An 18,243-nucleotide genomic window follows, 5' to 3' on the forward strand; every position below is an offset into this window, starting at 1 on the left:
CCCACCAAAGCATGCATTTACTTTATGAAATAAGTAGAATAACTCGTTCTTGTTTCCTATGTAAAACAAAGAAAAATATAAATGAGTCATATATCCACTCGGTCTTTCCCAATCGAAAATCTTACAAGAAACAGATAATTATATTGATATTGGCTACATGAACAAAAACACCCGCGTCCCCTTCTTGCTTCCAATTAGCCTTATAAAATGCAACACTGTCTGTCAAGTGTATAAGCTTGTCTAAAAATGTCGAAGGCTGGCTGTCCACCAGGGCTTGCTCTATACCAGGGGGTACAGAGTGCTTGATATACAATTTAAGTTCTGTTAGAGAGGAAAGCATCTATTTGTAATTAGTGTGCAAATACAAAGGTAAGTAGCCATGTCCTCTGTGACCTTTCCGACACTTGAAATGGCTCCCCTGTTGAGCAATTCAGTGGGTAATGAGACGATCGATAAAGTGCATATGTTTGTTCATCTTATGGCATGAGATATAACATGGTAGGTAATGCTTTTGTGATAAGGACATTATTGGGATTTCTAGTGCAAAAACAGGTACAAGAACACGCAGTTGTAAAAAATTAATTTGTGCCACGTGGAAAATGTTTTACCTAATTTTCAGATTGTCTCAAAGCTGTAGTGTTACATACACAAGCTATATATATAATGCATTTAATCTTGACTTACACATGCTTTATTTATTTTAACAATGTAGTTTACATGTTTGGGATATTAATACAGAAACGATTTAGAGACAGCAGAGAAAAAAACTGCATCAGCATAAGGATTGTAACATTTCTATCCGAGGCAATCAATTGCTCTTTGTTTACAATACCTTGTTGTTTCCGTGGATCATAAATTTGAAGTCCAAACAATGGTGGTCTTTCACGTCTTAGAAGAGTTACATTTCTTGTAGTCAAATCCAGTTGAAAAATGGAGCCATTCATATAATCTGTCCAGAAAATATAGTTCTCATGATGAGACAGTCCAAATGGATGATTTAACTCCTTCCCGCTGCACACTACCTGCAATAAATAGAACATGATAAGTGACCAGGGGGACATCTTTTTTTTCTCACTTGTATAATAGGAAGTGCATTGCAACCCATGGTCTTAGCTGCTATGAAAATACGAAATAGAATACTTGGGGCATTCTGAATACTTTCTCATTAGGTTATGTTCCAAGACTAATTGTTTTTATTTTGTCAGCAAAATGCCAGTTTTATCGGAAATATAATATTCACACCATCCTAACAGTGATCTCAATCTATCCACTATCTGAAAGAAATATTTGGACAACAGATAGACATGCTGGTGAGTTTCCTCTTTAGTTTCATCTGGAAGACCATCCTAATATCTAAGGGATAGGAAAGAGAAGCTTCTTTTCTCTAATGTCTGCCAGTGGTATCTGATCTGGTTGGAACTTCCACCTGTTTGCCACCAGAGTTCAATGCTCTAAAATGGGCCATTGGGCATAACATTAAGTCCTGATACCCATGTTGTTCACAACAGATTTCCCAGTGGATGAAGCAGAGAACCTTAACTCATACAGAGATCTTGATCCTTAGTCAAGGACGAAGTGAATGCTTTGCAAATACACAACCAATTTTACATGTCCTAGCCTCACATCTGCATTTGTAACAACTAGCAGTTTATTCATCAAATAAGTAAGTTGCCAACATTCTAATTCTGGGTTTGCTCAAGTCACCACTGCCCCTGATTTCAATTGTGTAGGCATAAGGTTGACAATCTTCACCAAAACAGAAAGATGAAAATATAAATACTTGTCACTAATTCATTAACTTGATAAATACCAATTAAGGCATACATAGATAAATTACAAGATTGATTTTTATCTTGCCCATTGGGATGATGGACTAACAAGTCAGGAAAGCTATAAATTGTATCAGTGCTTCATGGCTGGCGTCTGCTTCAAATATCATGGTTAATATCATTGACTTATTGAGGATGAACTATCTGATGCTCATTTATTTACAAATCTCTTCTAATCACCCTTGCAGGTTGTCATATTGGGTACCATTCAAGCTAACCTCAATCTGTAACTGCAAGTCATCTGCAATGAACTGAAATTATGGACTCCACCACCAGATTAATCCCAAACAAGATTTCCTTCTAGCATTATCAAGATGAGAGACAGTGAATGTGACAAGGGCTAAGGGTTACCGAACATCTGCAGCCTTTGCCCTCAGCACATTACCCTGCACAGACTGTGCAATACAATTGACTAGAAGGAGTAAAACCAAGACAACCAAATTCCAGTAAAATTGCCATCAAATAATCTGGGAAACTCACAATCCACCAAATTGAAAACTGGCAAGTACCCTAAAAGCACCAGATTTTGACATTTTGCAATGGACTCTCGTGCGTTTATCCTTTAAAAAAATGTAAAGCAAGTCATGGTATGCTGCAGAATTAAGAGGAAGCTGCCAGGGAGAAAGCAATGCAAAATATATTGAGATCAAACATTAGGGAAATAAATGCTCTACTACAGAATAACAACACTAAATGAAAGAATATTTGCAGCTCTGGAAGTAAGCAACCTTGATATGCTTATATAATCACCCAGACTTTAGAAAATATAGAGCACACCCTATATCTCCTACCAATAACTCTGTATGGGTCTAGTGAGGTGGAAGACCAAGAGAGACCTTAGAGCCTCAAATCCTAATTGCTCAATGTATAGAGCACTGAAGTTTGGTCCAGAAGAAGGTGATAGTATAAATGAAGTGGCCACCAAAACACATGTCAATCTTTTTTTGATCCATTGAATTTTAACCAACATTTCAGAAAGAACTGACCAAACACACTGAAAACATGGATTATTTTAAACATTTTAATATGATGTTAGGTACCCAGTGAATTGCTCTAAGCTATGGGATATGGTGGGCAGGATGGGCATTGAGAAAGAACTTCTCACCCTTATCAGGCGCTTACATCAGAACTTTACAGCAAGAGCGTGTTACAGCCCCTCAGGCAAATGTTACCCCATATTAACTCCACCCAGGGTGTTAGGAGAGGGTAGGGTGTATCCTGGCTTCTTTTCATTTCTTGCTTTGCATAAATGGGATAAACTAACACCTAACGAAAAATGGAAAGGACATGTCATGTATGGGAAACAAATGTACACCCATTTATTTATACTCTGATGATAAGGTGCTCATTGCCCGCACAGGAAATATCCTACAGACCCTTTTAGATGTATTCTTAACCCACATGAATGACTTGGACCTTCAGGTACATTTTTCAAAAACATATTGTGAGCTGTGGTGGTCCAAGCATTTTGTTATGCGGGATTCTCTCTTAGCAAAGGGCTACTGCAAATAAGGGGTCCTCCAAAGAGCTGAAATTGTTTCTTGCATAGCTTAATGTCAAATCCTGGGGGTACTGCCACACTCATATGCCATGAGGAACTTGGAATGCCATACCTGGAGTAGCGGCACTTCCCCCCCGCCCCCCAGCGCCTTGAGACCCTCACGGGTGAGTAGCGCGCTCTACAAGTGTATTGATTGATTGATTGATTGATTGATTGATTGATTGATTGATTGGAGGAATCGATTGGGCTTGCACCACTGCTATTGTGGATCAAATATTGGGAAACCCCAGAGGCTGGGCTTTTAAGAACTTGCATTACTGATTGTCTGTCACTTGACAGGGCAGACCAGATTCCCTGGCTCTCCTTTCTGAGGGAAACTTTCGAGACTATAGATCTCTCAGAACTATAAAAAAACCTCTTAAAATCAAGCCTGAATATAAAGAACTGGTTAAACAACACTACATGGACCACTGTATGAGCTCACAGCTACAGAATACTCAGGCCAAACAATTGGTTGTCAAATATTCCACAGTGTCAACAATAAGGATCATGGAGTTCTACTTATAATGGAATATAAACCCCACGCAGCGGTAATTATTTGACTCTTTTTAGGTTATGCACACTGCACTCTAAATTCACTTTTCATTTGTAAGGGAGTTGGCAACATGTCCTCCCCCCATGATAATGTTTCTACATAAAGCACTAGTCACATTATACTCTTTTGCACCTTGTACTCAGCTCTGAGGCTTTCCTTTTTGGTCCTCGTTTTGCGAACGACAAACCTGAGACACTATAAGGATGGTCCTGTGTTTTTGCAGTGTCTGGGATCACCAGATATTAATTATGCATTGTTGAATTTTTTGAGAGCGGCAGGTACTATTTGGAAATATTATGATTCTTAACAACCTGCTGTATACCTGCACTATGATCTGCATATGAGTACTTGATCTCCTATTGATGGAGTCTATTCCTTTGCTGAAATGTTAATTTTTTGTCATTTCTTGCTTATTATGGAAGCAATATGAATTTTAACAACCTGTGATATACATGCACTATGAACTGCACATGAGTTCTTTATCTACCATTGAGGGAGTCTATGCCTTTGTTGAAATATTCATTCTTTGTGTTTTATTGCTGATATTATGCTTATATGGCTTTGGCCGAATAAAGATACTTTGATGATGATGATGGTGAATATGATGTTAGGGATAAGTCTGAATACACAAATGGTTGAATGTGTGAATGTGTGAAGCAAGGCTATAAGGGGCTTGTTTTTTTAAATGAATTAAGAAAGATATTTATTTTGTAAAACATTGACAGTGTGTGCAATCAAGCATTTGCCATATGTATGCACTATATATTAATATTTGTGTGATTAATTTGTACTTCACAATCATCAAATTTTGAAGTTGTTAATACATGTTTTTGATATCAAAGTGGAAACTCAATATTTTCTATAATTTTCTGTTAAACCATAGCTGCTGTTGATGCTAATTACAAGCAATACAGGTTCAATTGGGGAGGGGATTTTTTTGTAAGAAAATGCTACAGAGTGATACCATCAGTTTCTTAAAATAGAAATAAAACGACATCTACATTAATAATGTAGGCCGTAGAGGAGATTACTTTTTAATTTATATTCATACTATATAAACATTCATTCAGTAGTGGCTCCTGGAGGGAGAGCTGCGGGCAGTGGGGCGGGGAGGGGCATGATGGAGGATAGTAAATTACGGAATACGGCCGAATGGAGGTATGCACATAAATAAATAAATAAAACTAATTACATTGTGCGGTCTGCAAAGCCAAATGGCTACTGCACTCATTTGTGGGGCACTCATTTTCAAAATCTTAAGTGTGAAAAATGTCAAATTCAAGACCACAAGGTTGTAGAACATAATTCCCATTTACCTGTCTGTTGGATCCATTTAAAAATATCATTTCAATGTGGTCATAATAGGCATCACACCAATATAGAATGCCACTTTCATAGTCTAGCGTCAGGCCATTTGGCCAGAGCATCTTTGATGTCACAAATATTTGTCTGTTGAAACCATCCATCCATGCCTTTTCAATCCTTCCAACATTGTGGTCTATTTCGTCTTCCTCCCAGTCGGTCCAATACATCCATCTAATTAAAAAAAAGACAGTCACTTAGAAAAAAGTATACACATCTCATAAGATCGCAAAATGCTATAGAACCTAAAAGGACATATTTGTGAATGGCTGCCGCTAATAAAATACGCAAATCAGGTCCATTTATGGTAGAGATAAAAATATGTTTTTGTCTACCAAGATTTTGCATAAGGAAAGGGTTTGCTTAATTCCTCCATTTTGCTTCAGTTGCACCAAGTTATTGAGGTATGTATTGCGTTATTGCACTTTTTAGTTAAAAAAAAGCATATCAAGTAGGAATTATATTTAGGATGTGCTGCTGTTCAAATTGTATACTTTTGTATTATGCTTTTCAGTGTTAAGTTTATATTGAATGTGAAATAACAGCACACCACTTTTTTTTAATAAATCGTGACTTTGTGCACTTTTTAAGACGTCCCATGGTAACAATGTGTCACTGTTCTCAAATTGTAGTATAAGTTGTACCTTGCTGTTCAACACAATTCGAGAAGTACACCCCATTAGCAGTATAACGGGTACTATGGAACAAAACCCAGAACACAATAAAAAATGCAACAGCCATTGATAAATCATAGTTCATCTACTGATTTTGCATATAAAGAAACATTGTTTAAATCACAACATACTATTCATTATTATACATAAAAGTCAGAAGACAACACTCATGTACATAGTTATAAGTGGGGATATACAGGTGTGTAGGAGAACCATCTTCGCTGCTCCAGGCTATTCCGGTGGATAAAGGTACCTTAAAGGCACAGTCAGTGTTTTTCTCTGGAAGATAAACGGGCAGCATTACTCTGATATCCCAAGGAACTCACATTTAAACCACTGGTTCTTGAACTAGTACTGCTTCTTTGTAAAGTGACACATTTTCCAAACACTACCATTCTTCACACAATGTTTTACTCTGGTGGCTGGGTGGTAGGCCCCACGCCACTGCTTGTAGTAGCTTTTCTGCACAAGCCATGAGGAGAAGCTGTGCAGACTCTGGTTTGACCCAGCCAGTGTGTATACTGTCTCTGACATCTACAACTCTTGCTGCGGTGCGCTGGTGTGCATTTTCAGTACAGAGATGAGGCTACCTAGGAATAAATAAGAGAAGGCATACCCCACTTGCTGTGATCAGGGACAGGATAAACTCCTACCATGGATCTTCCTCAGGCCCAAACTCAAGCATACAACACAAATAAAATGAAGAGCCCACCCCGGGTGGGTGGTAGAGATTAGCAATTGCTGGTGCGATCTCAATGTGGAACCAAACCTTCTTAAATGCTTTCTGTTCTTGAGGATCAAACACCAAAAGCTATTGTTGTTCTGTGCGGCTCAAGTTTTTAGAAGCTCCCTTTGTCTGGACTGTCCTTCTTACTTTGGGGGACTGGGGGTCTTGCCAAACATTTCCACAATCCACTACAGACCAGTAAGGGCAAGAGGGTCTGGGTGCTCATATACCAACATGGATTCAGGGAGCTGCTGGATCACAAAGGGTGGATCCAGGGTCAAAAGGTCTCATTACATAGTCCAATGGAGTAGTTCCTCCAGTGAGCTATGATAGGCTGAATTTAGTTCTTTCTGCAGAGCTTCTCAATGCACCCTTCTCTTAGGCAAACAGTTCTTGGAGCAAGAGTAAATACAGTGCCTCTTCTCAGCAGTCAGTGGGTTTGTTCCCTCAAGTTGGTGTCAAAGCAGCTCCTCATAGCTGGTTCCAGAACTTCCAGAATCCTGTTTTAGAAGCTGCTATAAGGGAGATGACAGTCAGTGAGTATCTCTCGATCCCCAATGCTGTGTGTGTCGGATCACTGACAGAATATCGAAACAAAAATATCGTGTGGACAGCACATCTTGTCAAGAATATTGAGGACCAAAATATCAAGAAGGTAAATGCAAATAAGTAAGTATACATTTACTATTCTTCACATACATTCATGTATTTTGCAGATATGCATATCGTCAGAGTACATATATGTGGAGATATACATGGTAAAGCTTTGCTTACCTATCGAAACTTACCTTAACAGTATTTTTGTCCTCAATATTCTTATTATGATATTTTGTCCTCAAGATATTCTTTTACCAATATTTTGTCTAAATACCCTGTGACTCTTAGTGCTGATCAATGAGAAATCTCGGCACACAGATTAGGGATTTCTATCTTCTATTTATAACAAGCTTGCAGGCAGAGATGTGATCTGGACTGGTTTGAGGGAGTTCCTAACGTTTGTGTATTCATCTCAGAATGGTCAAACCACTGTATCAGTCTACTAGTGTCAGGGGGTAGGTGGGTTAGGGTTGGGAGCTCCCTGATACGTTAACTCAACCCAAAACATACAAATGAGGGGGAGGCCTCTCTACTCAGCAACCTGCCACTTTTTTGGGATAGCACTTCAGAAAGAGAAGGGAGAAAAAACATGTAAAGAAATGTACCCACTACACCCAGGAGTCTGGGCCACTACAAAGGAACATAGGAGTGCTTTGGCGAAGGTCTGCAATTCACATTGCTATCTGGTAGTCTCTCTCCAATCTTCTTCTACAGTACCACTCACACAGCGCTCTAAAATCAATTTTCAGGGGTACCCAGTCAACCACTGCACAGACATTTTATATCCATCCTGCTACTCATACATAAGGTTCAGATAGTTGCTCCTTATGGATAGTGTGAAGGACCCAGCTACAGGTGGCTGACAGTCAAATGTGAACAGGAGAGGCCAGTTGGCAACTATCCCTGTGAAGGAAACAGGTAAAAAGGGCTACTCTGCATGCACATTCAATGAACTAATGGTAGTCATTCTCAGCAATGAAGTATGTCTAGGGTCTTTCTCTTCAGTCCACAAAGTCCAAATGCATGTCTGTTGTGCATACTAAGGTAAGAAATCTAACATTCAGAAACTCACTATGGGAAATCAGTAGACGGGCTTGGTGTGTTTTCTACCAAGCTATGTAAATGTAGTTGTAGTTGAGCTTATATAGCGCACAGCTACCCGCAGTGGGTGTCCCGGCGCTTGCTTAGGGAACCCTTCCTGGTATTCCCCTGTGAGATAGCAGGGTATCCACAAGGTGAAAGTCAGGCATCCCGCCGCGAGGGGCCGTTGTGGAGATTAAGCAAGCTATTGCCCAGAGTCGCAGAGTGTGAACCCGTGAGTCGAGGAGGCACCGGGGCGAGAATTATCGAGTCCGTGGAATTTTTAGCCCAAGACCCGCCGAGGCGGGGAATGGAACCCTGGTCCAGGACCGATCTCAGCTTCCGGGTCTGCTGCCTCTAACCCCTGAGCCACACTTCTCTATGCAAGACAGTACCTCTTCCCAGTAGCGGCTGCTACTGAACAGGGGTAGGATACGGGGGAGCGGGGGGTGGGGTTAATTAATAAATAAAACCTACCTCAGAACAGCCAGCCGGCCGCCCCCTGACTCCCCAGTATCCTCTCCCTTCTTCCTCTGCAGTCCTGCCAGCAGTAGGAAGCACCCGGCACACAGGCTCCCCTGAGCGCTGTGGATCGGTGCTCAGACTTGAACGGGGAGCCACATGTTCCTGACCAGGCTGTGTATGCCAACCTAGCAGGAACATACAAAGTGCCAATGAACTGTTTGGGCAGCCCAAGAGGGTCAGCCAAAGAGTTTATGTGCATTTTGGGAGTGCAAACCACTCCTCCCCAGGCCGGTCCTGTCTCGCCCCACACTGCACACAGGTTGCATGCAATAGGAAAAATAAAATTACAATAATGATTTGTTATTGTCATTATAATTTTACTTTTTGAACAGTGAGGCAATTCTCCACCAACTTAGCAGAGGAGCCGCCACTGCCTCTTCCCTCCCAGCAAGGATGTATTTAAGATAAATGTGTGGGTAGTGTTTTAGTAAGAGTGAATTGTATTTGAGATTCCATTTTGCGGTTACCATTTAATGGGTTCCATTCTTTTTGGTGACATGCAGATGATATTTGTATAGAGGTACTTGAACATTATATGTGTCATTATTTGTTCTACAATTGTACAGGAAAGTGACTATTTTTTTTTACTAGTGTTGATTTTCTTTTCTCTGTGCACTGGCACTCTGCTAACCAGGCCCCAGAGCAAGTGCTTTGACCCCTAAACATGTTGAAATTACCATATGTAGATTACCTTTACATCCCTAGTATATGGTAGAAAATGAACCCTGGGCATATAAGTTAAATGTCACTTGTGGGCTGCAGCACCTATGTTTCCCACTAAAATAACAGTGTAAACATGGCTTTCAGGCCTACAATCGTGGCATGACTTTAGAAGTTTAAATAACTGCAATTCAACCTTTAAAAAAAAAAATTTGCAGCTCTAAACCTCCCTTTTAAATATTATTAGGTCACTCCTAAGTATGCCTTATAGTATCAGGCAGAGTGCATGGTGTTTAAAAGTAGGACATGTAGAAAGCTAATATTAAAAATGCCATTACAGTGACTGGCAGCTAAAAGCTATTTTCACATTTGCAAGGCTAGCTGTCCCAAAGAGAAACAATGAGATGCAATATTATATTTAATATTGCTATCTTTGACTAGGAAAAACTTAAAAATATCATTCATTGGCTATTTGCAATATTTTTTTAATCAAATACACTTATGAATTATTTTTTAACTAAACCGAAAGGTAATGGTAGTTTTAGAAAGTTATCTTTTCTATACTTAAAGCATCTAGAAGCTAATTGACATTTTGCCTCTAACTGCGGCCCACTCAGGGCTCAAGCTCCAAATGATGTGTGAAAACTGTTCTCAGAGCATGGACAAATGCCTGTGTGTGTGTGGTGAGGGGGTTTCTGGTCTTCTGGTGGGATGACCATTTGGGCAGTTCCCAGAGACTTGGATAACCTCAAAGAGGCCTCCTCTGTCACTGGAAATGTTATCTGACAACTGGACATATACCAATTTTTTTGTTCCCCCATCCAGGCAGGCTCCATTCCCAGTGGGGTAGAACCAAGCCCCAGAACTGGTTTGAAGTAACCACAGAGGATTTGCACAAGCGGAGAAGGGATTCAACATCTTGAATTAAGGTGGGACACTGTGGGATTTGTTGTAGTACGGCACACAGCAAATGCTGATAAAGTGGGTATGGTAACCCTTCAAAACATTTATTCAATTGGTTTGGGAGGAGCCAGGAGTCATTGCCACCCACAAGCTGGTGCCAGCATAAACGTGGCATCCCCAGGAACCTCTTCAGAACACCTGGGACCCGTGGAAGAACATAAGGATTTCGCCTTCTGTTTGAGATCTGAAGGAAACCTGATTTGGGGTTAAGCTCCAACTTGTATTCAGGACAAAGAAGTGGAATCAAAGGCTCAGTTGGCTAAACCCGTGTTAAGGTAGCAAGAAGCCTTTTCCCAAAGAGCCCAGCTGTTCAGGTCCAATGGAACATACCCTATACCAAACTCATGGCTTATGGTGGAATGAATCTTGCCTCCACCCCCTAGAGCTGTTCCTGAGGTCCTGGAACCCTTAGCTGTGTCAACGTGTACTTCTTGTAACAAACGGAAACATCTGAGTCCTAGACAATTTTACCTCTAATGACCTCTGGAGGACCGGGACAAATCAGCCAAGTCAACTCGACCAAAGTATATTGCCCATGACCTGAAGATTCAATTTCATTCCATTCAGAGCTATCGGGCCTTGTGGAGCCCACTTCAGCTACAGCCTGCTGTCTCACCACGCTGAAGGAATCAGAACTTTGAATTTTACCACTCTGAGAATTTCCCGCTTAATCCAACACCTTCACTAGCACTCGTCCAACGCCTATTCACTGTTGGGGAGCTCTCTTAGGATACAGCATGCTCACTTGAAATGATGAAGGATTTTGACGTCTAGGAAGAAGACCCACAGTAAAACCTCTGACCATGCTGATCCTGGTTGGGGTATCCAATTCACACTCCATCGTGGCCACCCTCAAATTGCACCTAGGTTCCGTTCTACCCTGACCAGTTGACCCATATTTGAGCTTAAGGCTTTCTGGTGCCTTTTCTATTTTAAACTTTAGAAATTCACATCTCTGGTACACTTTTTTGGATTTTTTTTCATTTTGGTGTCATTTAGTTCATTAAATTATTCTCTACTTTTGTAAACTATAACTGTTTTTGTACTCCTAATTCTTTATACATTTTCTTAAGTTATGCCAGTCTCCTCTGAGTAACGGCTACCTGGGGTTGAGCTCAGGTTTAAATTTCTGAAACCTTTACTGCACCTCAGAAGATAATGACATTATTAATTATAGAGAACTTGCATCCACAGCAACTATCGGCTTTCTCATAATTTGTCATTCTGAATCCATAAATCCCACATCCAAGGCTTTGGGTGAAATACAGATTATTTGCTACTTCCTATCACAAGCACTGTTCAGAAAAGTGGATGAATATATATTTTATTTTGCAATGCAGATACTCTTATGAACTCTATATATTGACCTAATTAAGTTGCCGCAGTGTAAAATACCATATTGAATCTGCTGAATTTCTTCAGCTCAGCAATGTAATAATAGGTAAAATGTTCAATTGTTTATAGAAGAGAATTACGATAACTTCAGCACCTCCATTCTGAGGTACTATCATTGCTTGGGCTGCTTCTGTTGCACATGCTTGAACTTCTGGCCTGCTTCCAAACACCTGATAGTGCTATCACCATTTCAAATGGAATGTAGAAATTTGCTAGCCAGTAATCCAAAATTGTAAAATGCAATTCACAAATTTCTTTTTGGTTAAAAGCATCAGAAAATGCATCATTGGACAGATCATATAACTTATTAAGGGTACTGTCTGACACTCGAGTGTTAAAGCCACGACATTGAGGACAGTGAGAATTCTAAATAAGGGGGATAAAGTTTATATCTCTTAGATTGTGGCCAGCATATGTATTAGATGGCATAAAGTTGGATTAGCTTAGTTGTAAATGTGCTGTATGCACATTTGCATGCAGTATTTTTTGTATGTTATTTAGTCATTAAGTCTCCCATCACACTTAACTATATAGGTAAAAATACATGAGTATAGCAAGGACAATGGACAACAGTAGCAGAAACCTGGAATTAAACTGAATGTATCACCTCCCAGTATGTATTGTGCCTTATGACAAACAAAAACATTACCTTGTGAAGTGTTCTGTCTTTTGCATGAGGGATTTGCTATGACAATTACCAACCCTCCCTACACCCTATGGTGATGAGACACCTTGTGTCCCTCTACCCACTGACTGTGGACCCCCACTTCTCCCATCTGCTGGATGGAGACATTGACGCCCTGCATTCTTGGCTGTAGTAAGTGGGCAGGAAGATCCTTACCTTCACCCACAGTTATGAAGAATAGCAACATGGTCCAGCTAGTAGAATTTAACTCGGTAGCCGCCAAAGTTTGTGTGTTGAGGTCCTAAAAGTGCAATTCTGTTCCAAGTGTGTAAGAGAGCGAGCAGGTGCAACTCGAAAGTTAACACTGCCGATTTTGCCAACTATTTTTAGTAGGACAAGAGGTGAGGTTCATCATTTCCCATTGAAAGTTGAATGCTATTGGAAAATACATTCTTGTTTAGATAATCATTTTACTAAAAAAGAAACACATGGCAACATTGGCCACGTGCATAAATGATATAACAGCCTGTCTAGAAAAATGACTAAATTCCTGTGCCACTCCTCTGTACTGTGGATTTGTGGGCTAATCCACCGACATTTACACTATTCATTGTCACATTATTTTTAGAGAAACGGATTTTGATCACAAAGTATATTACATTAAAATACATCCATACACATTCCAGTCCACCGTCCTTACACCATAAGCCACCGGGTTTACCAGTAGTCAAAACGTGGTGGTTTTCTATGGAGGTGGTGGCCATGCACACAGACAGTAGCCGTCAAGGACTCTCTTATGTGAATCTGGGACCCTCATCCTGCTGAAAATGTGCTTATTTTTACACAGTGGGTCATAAGCTCATAAAAACAAAGGAGTTTATATTTCCATTCAAAGGTAACAGAGAATATTTAGCCATAGAAGGATTCTTTAATATTCACCAGTAAAATAACAAATTGCGAACAGATATTATTTTGCACAATGGTGGTGAGGGTTGTGCTCACAGTCATGCAATTTCATATAAGATGAGGTCCTTAGAAGGACATACATTTTAATGTATATGAGTCTATACTAGTAACGTCTAAAATCATGCTAATTCCAACTGGTCCTTGTGATCACTTTAGACTTAACGTACACTTGTATATATTTCTTGAAACGTGTTGGCATGCAAAATTATATTGAATAATGCAACTAGCATGCTAGACTTACAATTAATTTAGGGATTTGGGTTGAGAGCGCCTGAAGCAAAGCAAACAAAATGTACACCCAAATGGGAGAACCCCAAATTGCACTGTTCTGTTTGGGACCTAATGCAATTTTAATGTTAAAATGTCTGCGCTTTGAGGATAACACTTGTTATGAATTCGCAAGCATCTCATTGAAGAAATTAAAATGATTGACAAAAGCAAAACAGCACTGGTGTTATTAATTGTCAACAGCTACATTGAGTATTTAGAGGAATCAACAGAATTACTGAACTGCAATAATAATATGAGTTTTTTTAGTCATCAGTCACAACCCCTCCTTCGACAATTAGGGGCATATTTATGAGCTCTTGAGCCGCTGTATCGTCACTTTTTGTTACGCTCTGGTGGCGCAATCACAAAATCATATTGATAAGGTCACACAAAGACACTTTTTGTGGCTTAGAATAGCCTCATAGATATGTAGTAAGGTGCGGCAAAGCAAATCGCTGCGTCGCCTTTCTCCATATTATGGAGGTGCTCCATGGACCTTGTGGTTGGTGTTTCCACACAACACCAATGGAATGTTGACGCTTTCCCAGATTTACAAAAACATGTAAACCTGAGGATGCTCCTTCCTGCACAAAAATAATCCTGCCAACAAGACAGGCACCCTTGCATTATGGTGCAAGGATGCCTTAAATTGTCTATAGGATGCCAAAACTGCGTCAGCTCAGGAGGAAAGGAAAGTAATGCACCGTATTACATAAATACAGTGCATTCCTGCCCCTTCACTTAGAAATAAGACAGACAGCAAGGTGACTTGCTGCACTGCCCCACTCCAAATCCCCATAAATGAGACCATAAGGATTTGAAAATTTCTGTTTTGTGTATATGCAGAACTTCCACTTTCCACTTAATTAAACAACACTTTGGATTCTGATCTTTTTAGCTAAGCAGTGAGCCGCTTCATTAAACAGCACTGGCAGTGCTTTAAAAAAGGCAACAAATTAGAATTAGCTCTTTTGTGCAGTTCATGCGATCCTCTTACCGCCTGTTGTGCTTCTTTAAATATAGCTTAAGTATATTAAATACCTAACACTGCTAGTAGACATTGTGAATCTCTCTATAGGATTGTAGACTGAAATGTAAGCCTTTAATGTATGTTTTAGAATTATTCTAGGATATGTTTTGTGATCTAGATAGTGGGCTGTCACTTTAAGGTCTGTATGATCTGTGGTGAAAGAGAGAGCATGTACTGAGAAGATCTATATTCACTGGATTGGATATTGCAGTATGTTTCTCATTCTCATTTTCTCCCATAACTTTGCCGCATCATTGGCCAATTATGACAACATTTAATGAAGAATGTTAACGTGTGTAAAATGAATCACTTTTTATGACAGAAGGAGCTTAACCTACTTTTTCAGTTCAATAATGTTGATTCGAATTTTACAGAGTTATACATGAATGTATGGCAAATTTATATAATGATAATATTATACCAACTTAACAGTAACGTGTTAAAAGATGTTACATATTTCTCTATAGTATTAATAATGAACTATGAGTAGTTTGAGTTGTAAGTATAAATTTGGAACACTTCATTTATATATTAAAACCAAATAGGCAATTTAAACGATAGAAGAGCAAACTACAGGGCATATTTACACCTAAAGTGACAGGGTGTGGCGTGAAGCCAAGAAGGCTAACGCTGCACTCCATCACTGTAGAAACACAGAAAGGGCTGCACCATATTTACAACAATATGGTGCAGACCTGCAATTCAACCTGCACAGGCACTAAAGTGAGCTGCCTAGCACCAACGCAGGCACCCTTGCACCATAGTGCAAGGGTGGTTTAGGTTGGGGGAAATGATTGTTTATGTGCAGGAAGGTGTACGTTCCTGAAAATAAACAATCATAAATGGCGATTTATAACTTCTATGTGTGCTGCTTGCGCAGCAGACATAGAAGTTGCAACTTGTCACTTTTAAAATGATTGTTTCTCTGCAGGAAGGGACACCTTCCTGCATATAAACAACCATACATGGCGTTTTGCTGTTTCTATGTATGCTGCACAGTGAAGCACACATAGAAACAGCAGAAATGAGGAGAAATCATGCATTTCGCCTCGTGTCGCCTGTATTAGACCAGGTTTTCCTTGGTCTTAAAATTGGTGCTGCCTCCTATTTACACCACCCTTGTAAATAGGGGGCAGCGTCAAAATGTAATGGGTGTTGCGGTGGAACGCCTACAGCAACATCCATTGCCCACCCTTTTCACGCTAAGTACAGCGTGAAAGGGTGCTTTACTTACAAGGTGGAGTTAAGCCACATCTAGGGCCCGATGTAAGTCACCAAATGCCGGTCGGTAACGGTCGAATTCGGCCGTTACCAACCGGTATTTGGTGATTGAGATGTAGGAGGCAATATTTTGCACCATCTGTAAATTTACCGAATCGGTAAATTTACTGATTCTGTAAAATACCGAATCGGTAATTTCACCGATTCGGTAAATTCCAGATGTAGGTAGCACTGTTTACAGTGCTACAGGCCTTCAGAATTCGGTATTTTACCACCCAATCCTATTGGGTGATAAAATACCGAATACAGGTGTACATGCACATCTGTGCATGTACACCTGTGCCATGTGACACACAGACATGCCCTTAGGGCATGTATGTGTGCCACATGGCACACATGCCTGTACTTGGGGTGCAAGAGGGTGTCAAAGTGACACCCCCTGCACCCTTGCAGGATTGGGTATTTACCGATTCGGTAAATACCAAATCGGTATTTCCCATTGATTCCTATGGGCTTCAAGGCCCATAGGAATCAATAGGAAATACCGATTCGGTATTGACCGAATCGGTAAATACCGAATCATACAGATTCGGTAATTCTAAAATAAGAATTACCTACATCTGCCCCCTTCCTATTTACCTACTCTTAAATACCGAATCTGTATGATTCGGTATTTAAGAGTAGGTAAATAGGAATTACCTACATCGGGCCCTAAGTAGCTTAACACTGCCTTGTGAATAATGAGAAGCACCTATTGCCACAGGAACTTTGATAAAAGTGATGTTCCTGTGGCGTTAGGGACTTGTAAATATGCCCCTAAGTATTAGCTTTTTTTTGGTGCAAATTTGGAATATGGTTGTGGTTGGTTTAAAGATTACATTTAGTTAAAAGCAATTTTAAGAACATGTTTTTTGAGCTTTTCTTTGTAATTGTTGAAGCTACAAAGTTGGCAGTTTCCAGCATGACTCTTTATACCTACGGTCTCTGTCTGTTTTAAAGTCTGGTAGAAATCACCATATGACTGCCGTTTGGAGAGTAATTATTGAAGTGGTTTCATATTATGCCATTATACTTAATTATCCTGAAGTACCTCAATTACTTTCCCTAATTATCCATAAACAACGTAAGACACATCAACTGCTGATGAATATTTCTCAAAGATGTTGTTTGCTTGACAAAGTTCCTTTTATGGTAGCATTGCATTTATTTATTATAGAAGTAATGAAATTACATGGTGAATGCCATTCAACCTTTCCTACCGTTGAAGCCTATTGAAGTAATTAATTACACTAATTAAAACATGTACCCAAGCTCTAAAGTGTAAGAAGTGATCGAGCACCAGAATGGTGCCAAAATATAACAAAATTAGATAGATGAGAAAGGCAAAGAGCGAAGCTGGTCCTTGTAGCCTGTTCATTGAGAAACCAATGCCAAATAGTGGCAAGTGAGAATGTTTACAATGTATTTACACTTTAATAGAGCCCCAGGCTTTTCATCTCCTCCAGCTAAGGCCAACAGATGAACCTTAACAATGCTTTCTGGATAGGGAAATTGATTACTCGTATCAGCCAAATGGGGCAACAAGGACTCAATTCTCCTTCAGATTCATAATGTTGAAAATGTTAAATCTCTCATAACTTTACAAACACTTCAGATATGTGTACTACTTTCTGGAGTGCGATGTTTTGATTCATATTAATTGAATTTAAAAGCATTTCTCTGTCATCTTTCAGGCAGGAGAAGTTGGCTGAATATATATTTTAGCAGAGATGCTGCTACTGACAGACCTGTCATTTGCTTATGTATGTAAGTTGCCATTGCATCTGTGCCATCATTGCTGTCCTTACATCAGCAGTCAGTACATTGCATGTAAGTTGTACTTCCTTTATGCTGATTGATATTTATTTGACACAAAATAATTTATTTAGAACATTTAGTTTGTAAGGTACACAATCAGTTTTACATGGATGTGTTTCAGTATTGTTCTCTCTCTCTCTATATATATATATATATATGAGACCCAGCTTGCCCATGTGTCACTACAGGATTTTCCTAGGATTATGGCAGTGAGAGGCAAGTAAGGGGGGAAGAGGCAGTATGTGGCTGTGATCTTCTAACTTTGGATCCCTCTGTTTCAATGGACTATTTTTAAAGATGGCCCCTGATTTTTACATCATTAAAATGCACGTAGGGCCCGATTCACAGAACTAACTTAAGACAAAA

General features: G+C 39.7%; 1 protein-coding gene across 1 annotated transcript in view; it reads right to left on the minus strand.

The window, feature by feature from the left end:
• Positions 1-18,243, minus strand: part of LRP1B (LDL receptor related protein 1B) — a 3,812,342-nt gene that overhangs the window by 2,244,272 nt on the left and 1,549,827 nt on the right. Inside the window, exons 13-14 of the mRNA XM_078683424.1 lie at positions 5,242-5,461; positions 833-1,022 (exon numbers count right to left, since the gene is read on the minus strand). Coding sequence (XP_078539550.1) covers positions 833-1,022; positions 5,242-5,461 — 410 coding nt within the window. The remainder of the gene's footprint in view (positions 1-832; positions 1,023-5,241; positions 5,462-18,243) is intronic.

This window comes from Lissotriton helveticus, chromosome 3_1, assembly GCF_964261635.1.
Source record: "Lissotriton helveticus chromosome 3_1, aLisHel1.1, whole genome shotgun sequence".
Classification (NCBI taxonomy): Eukaryota; Metazoa; Chordata; class Amphibia; order Caudata; family Salamandridae; genus Lissotriton; species Lissotriton helveticus.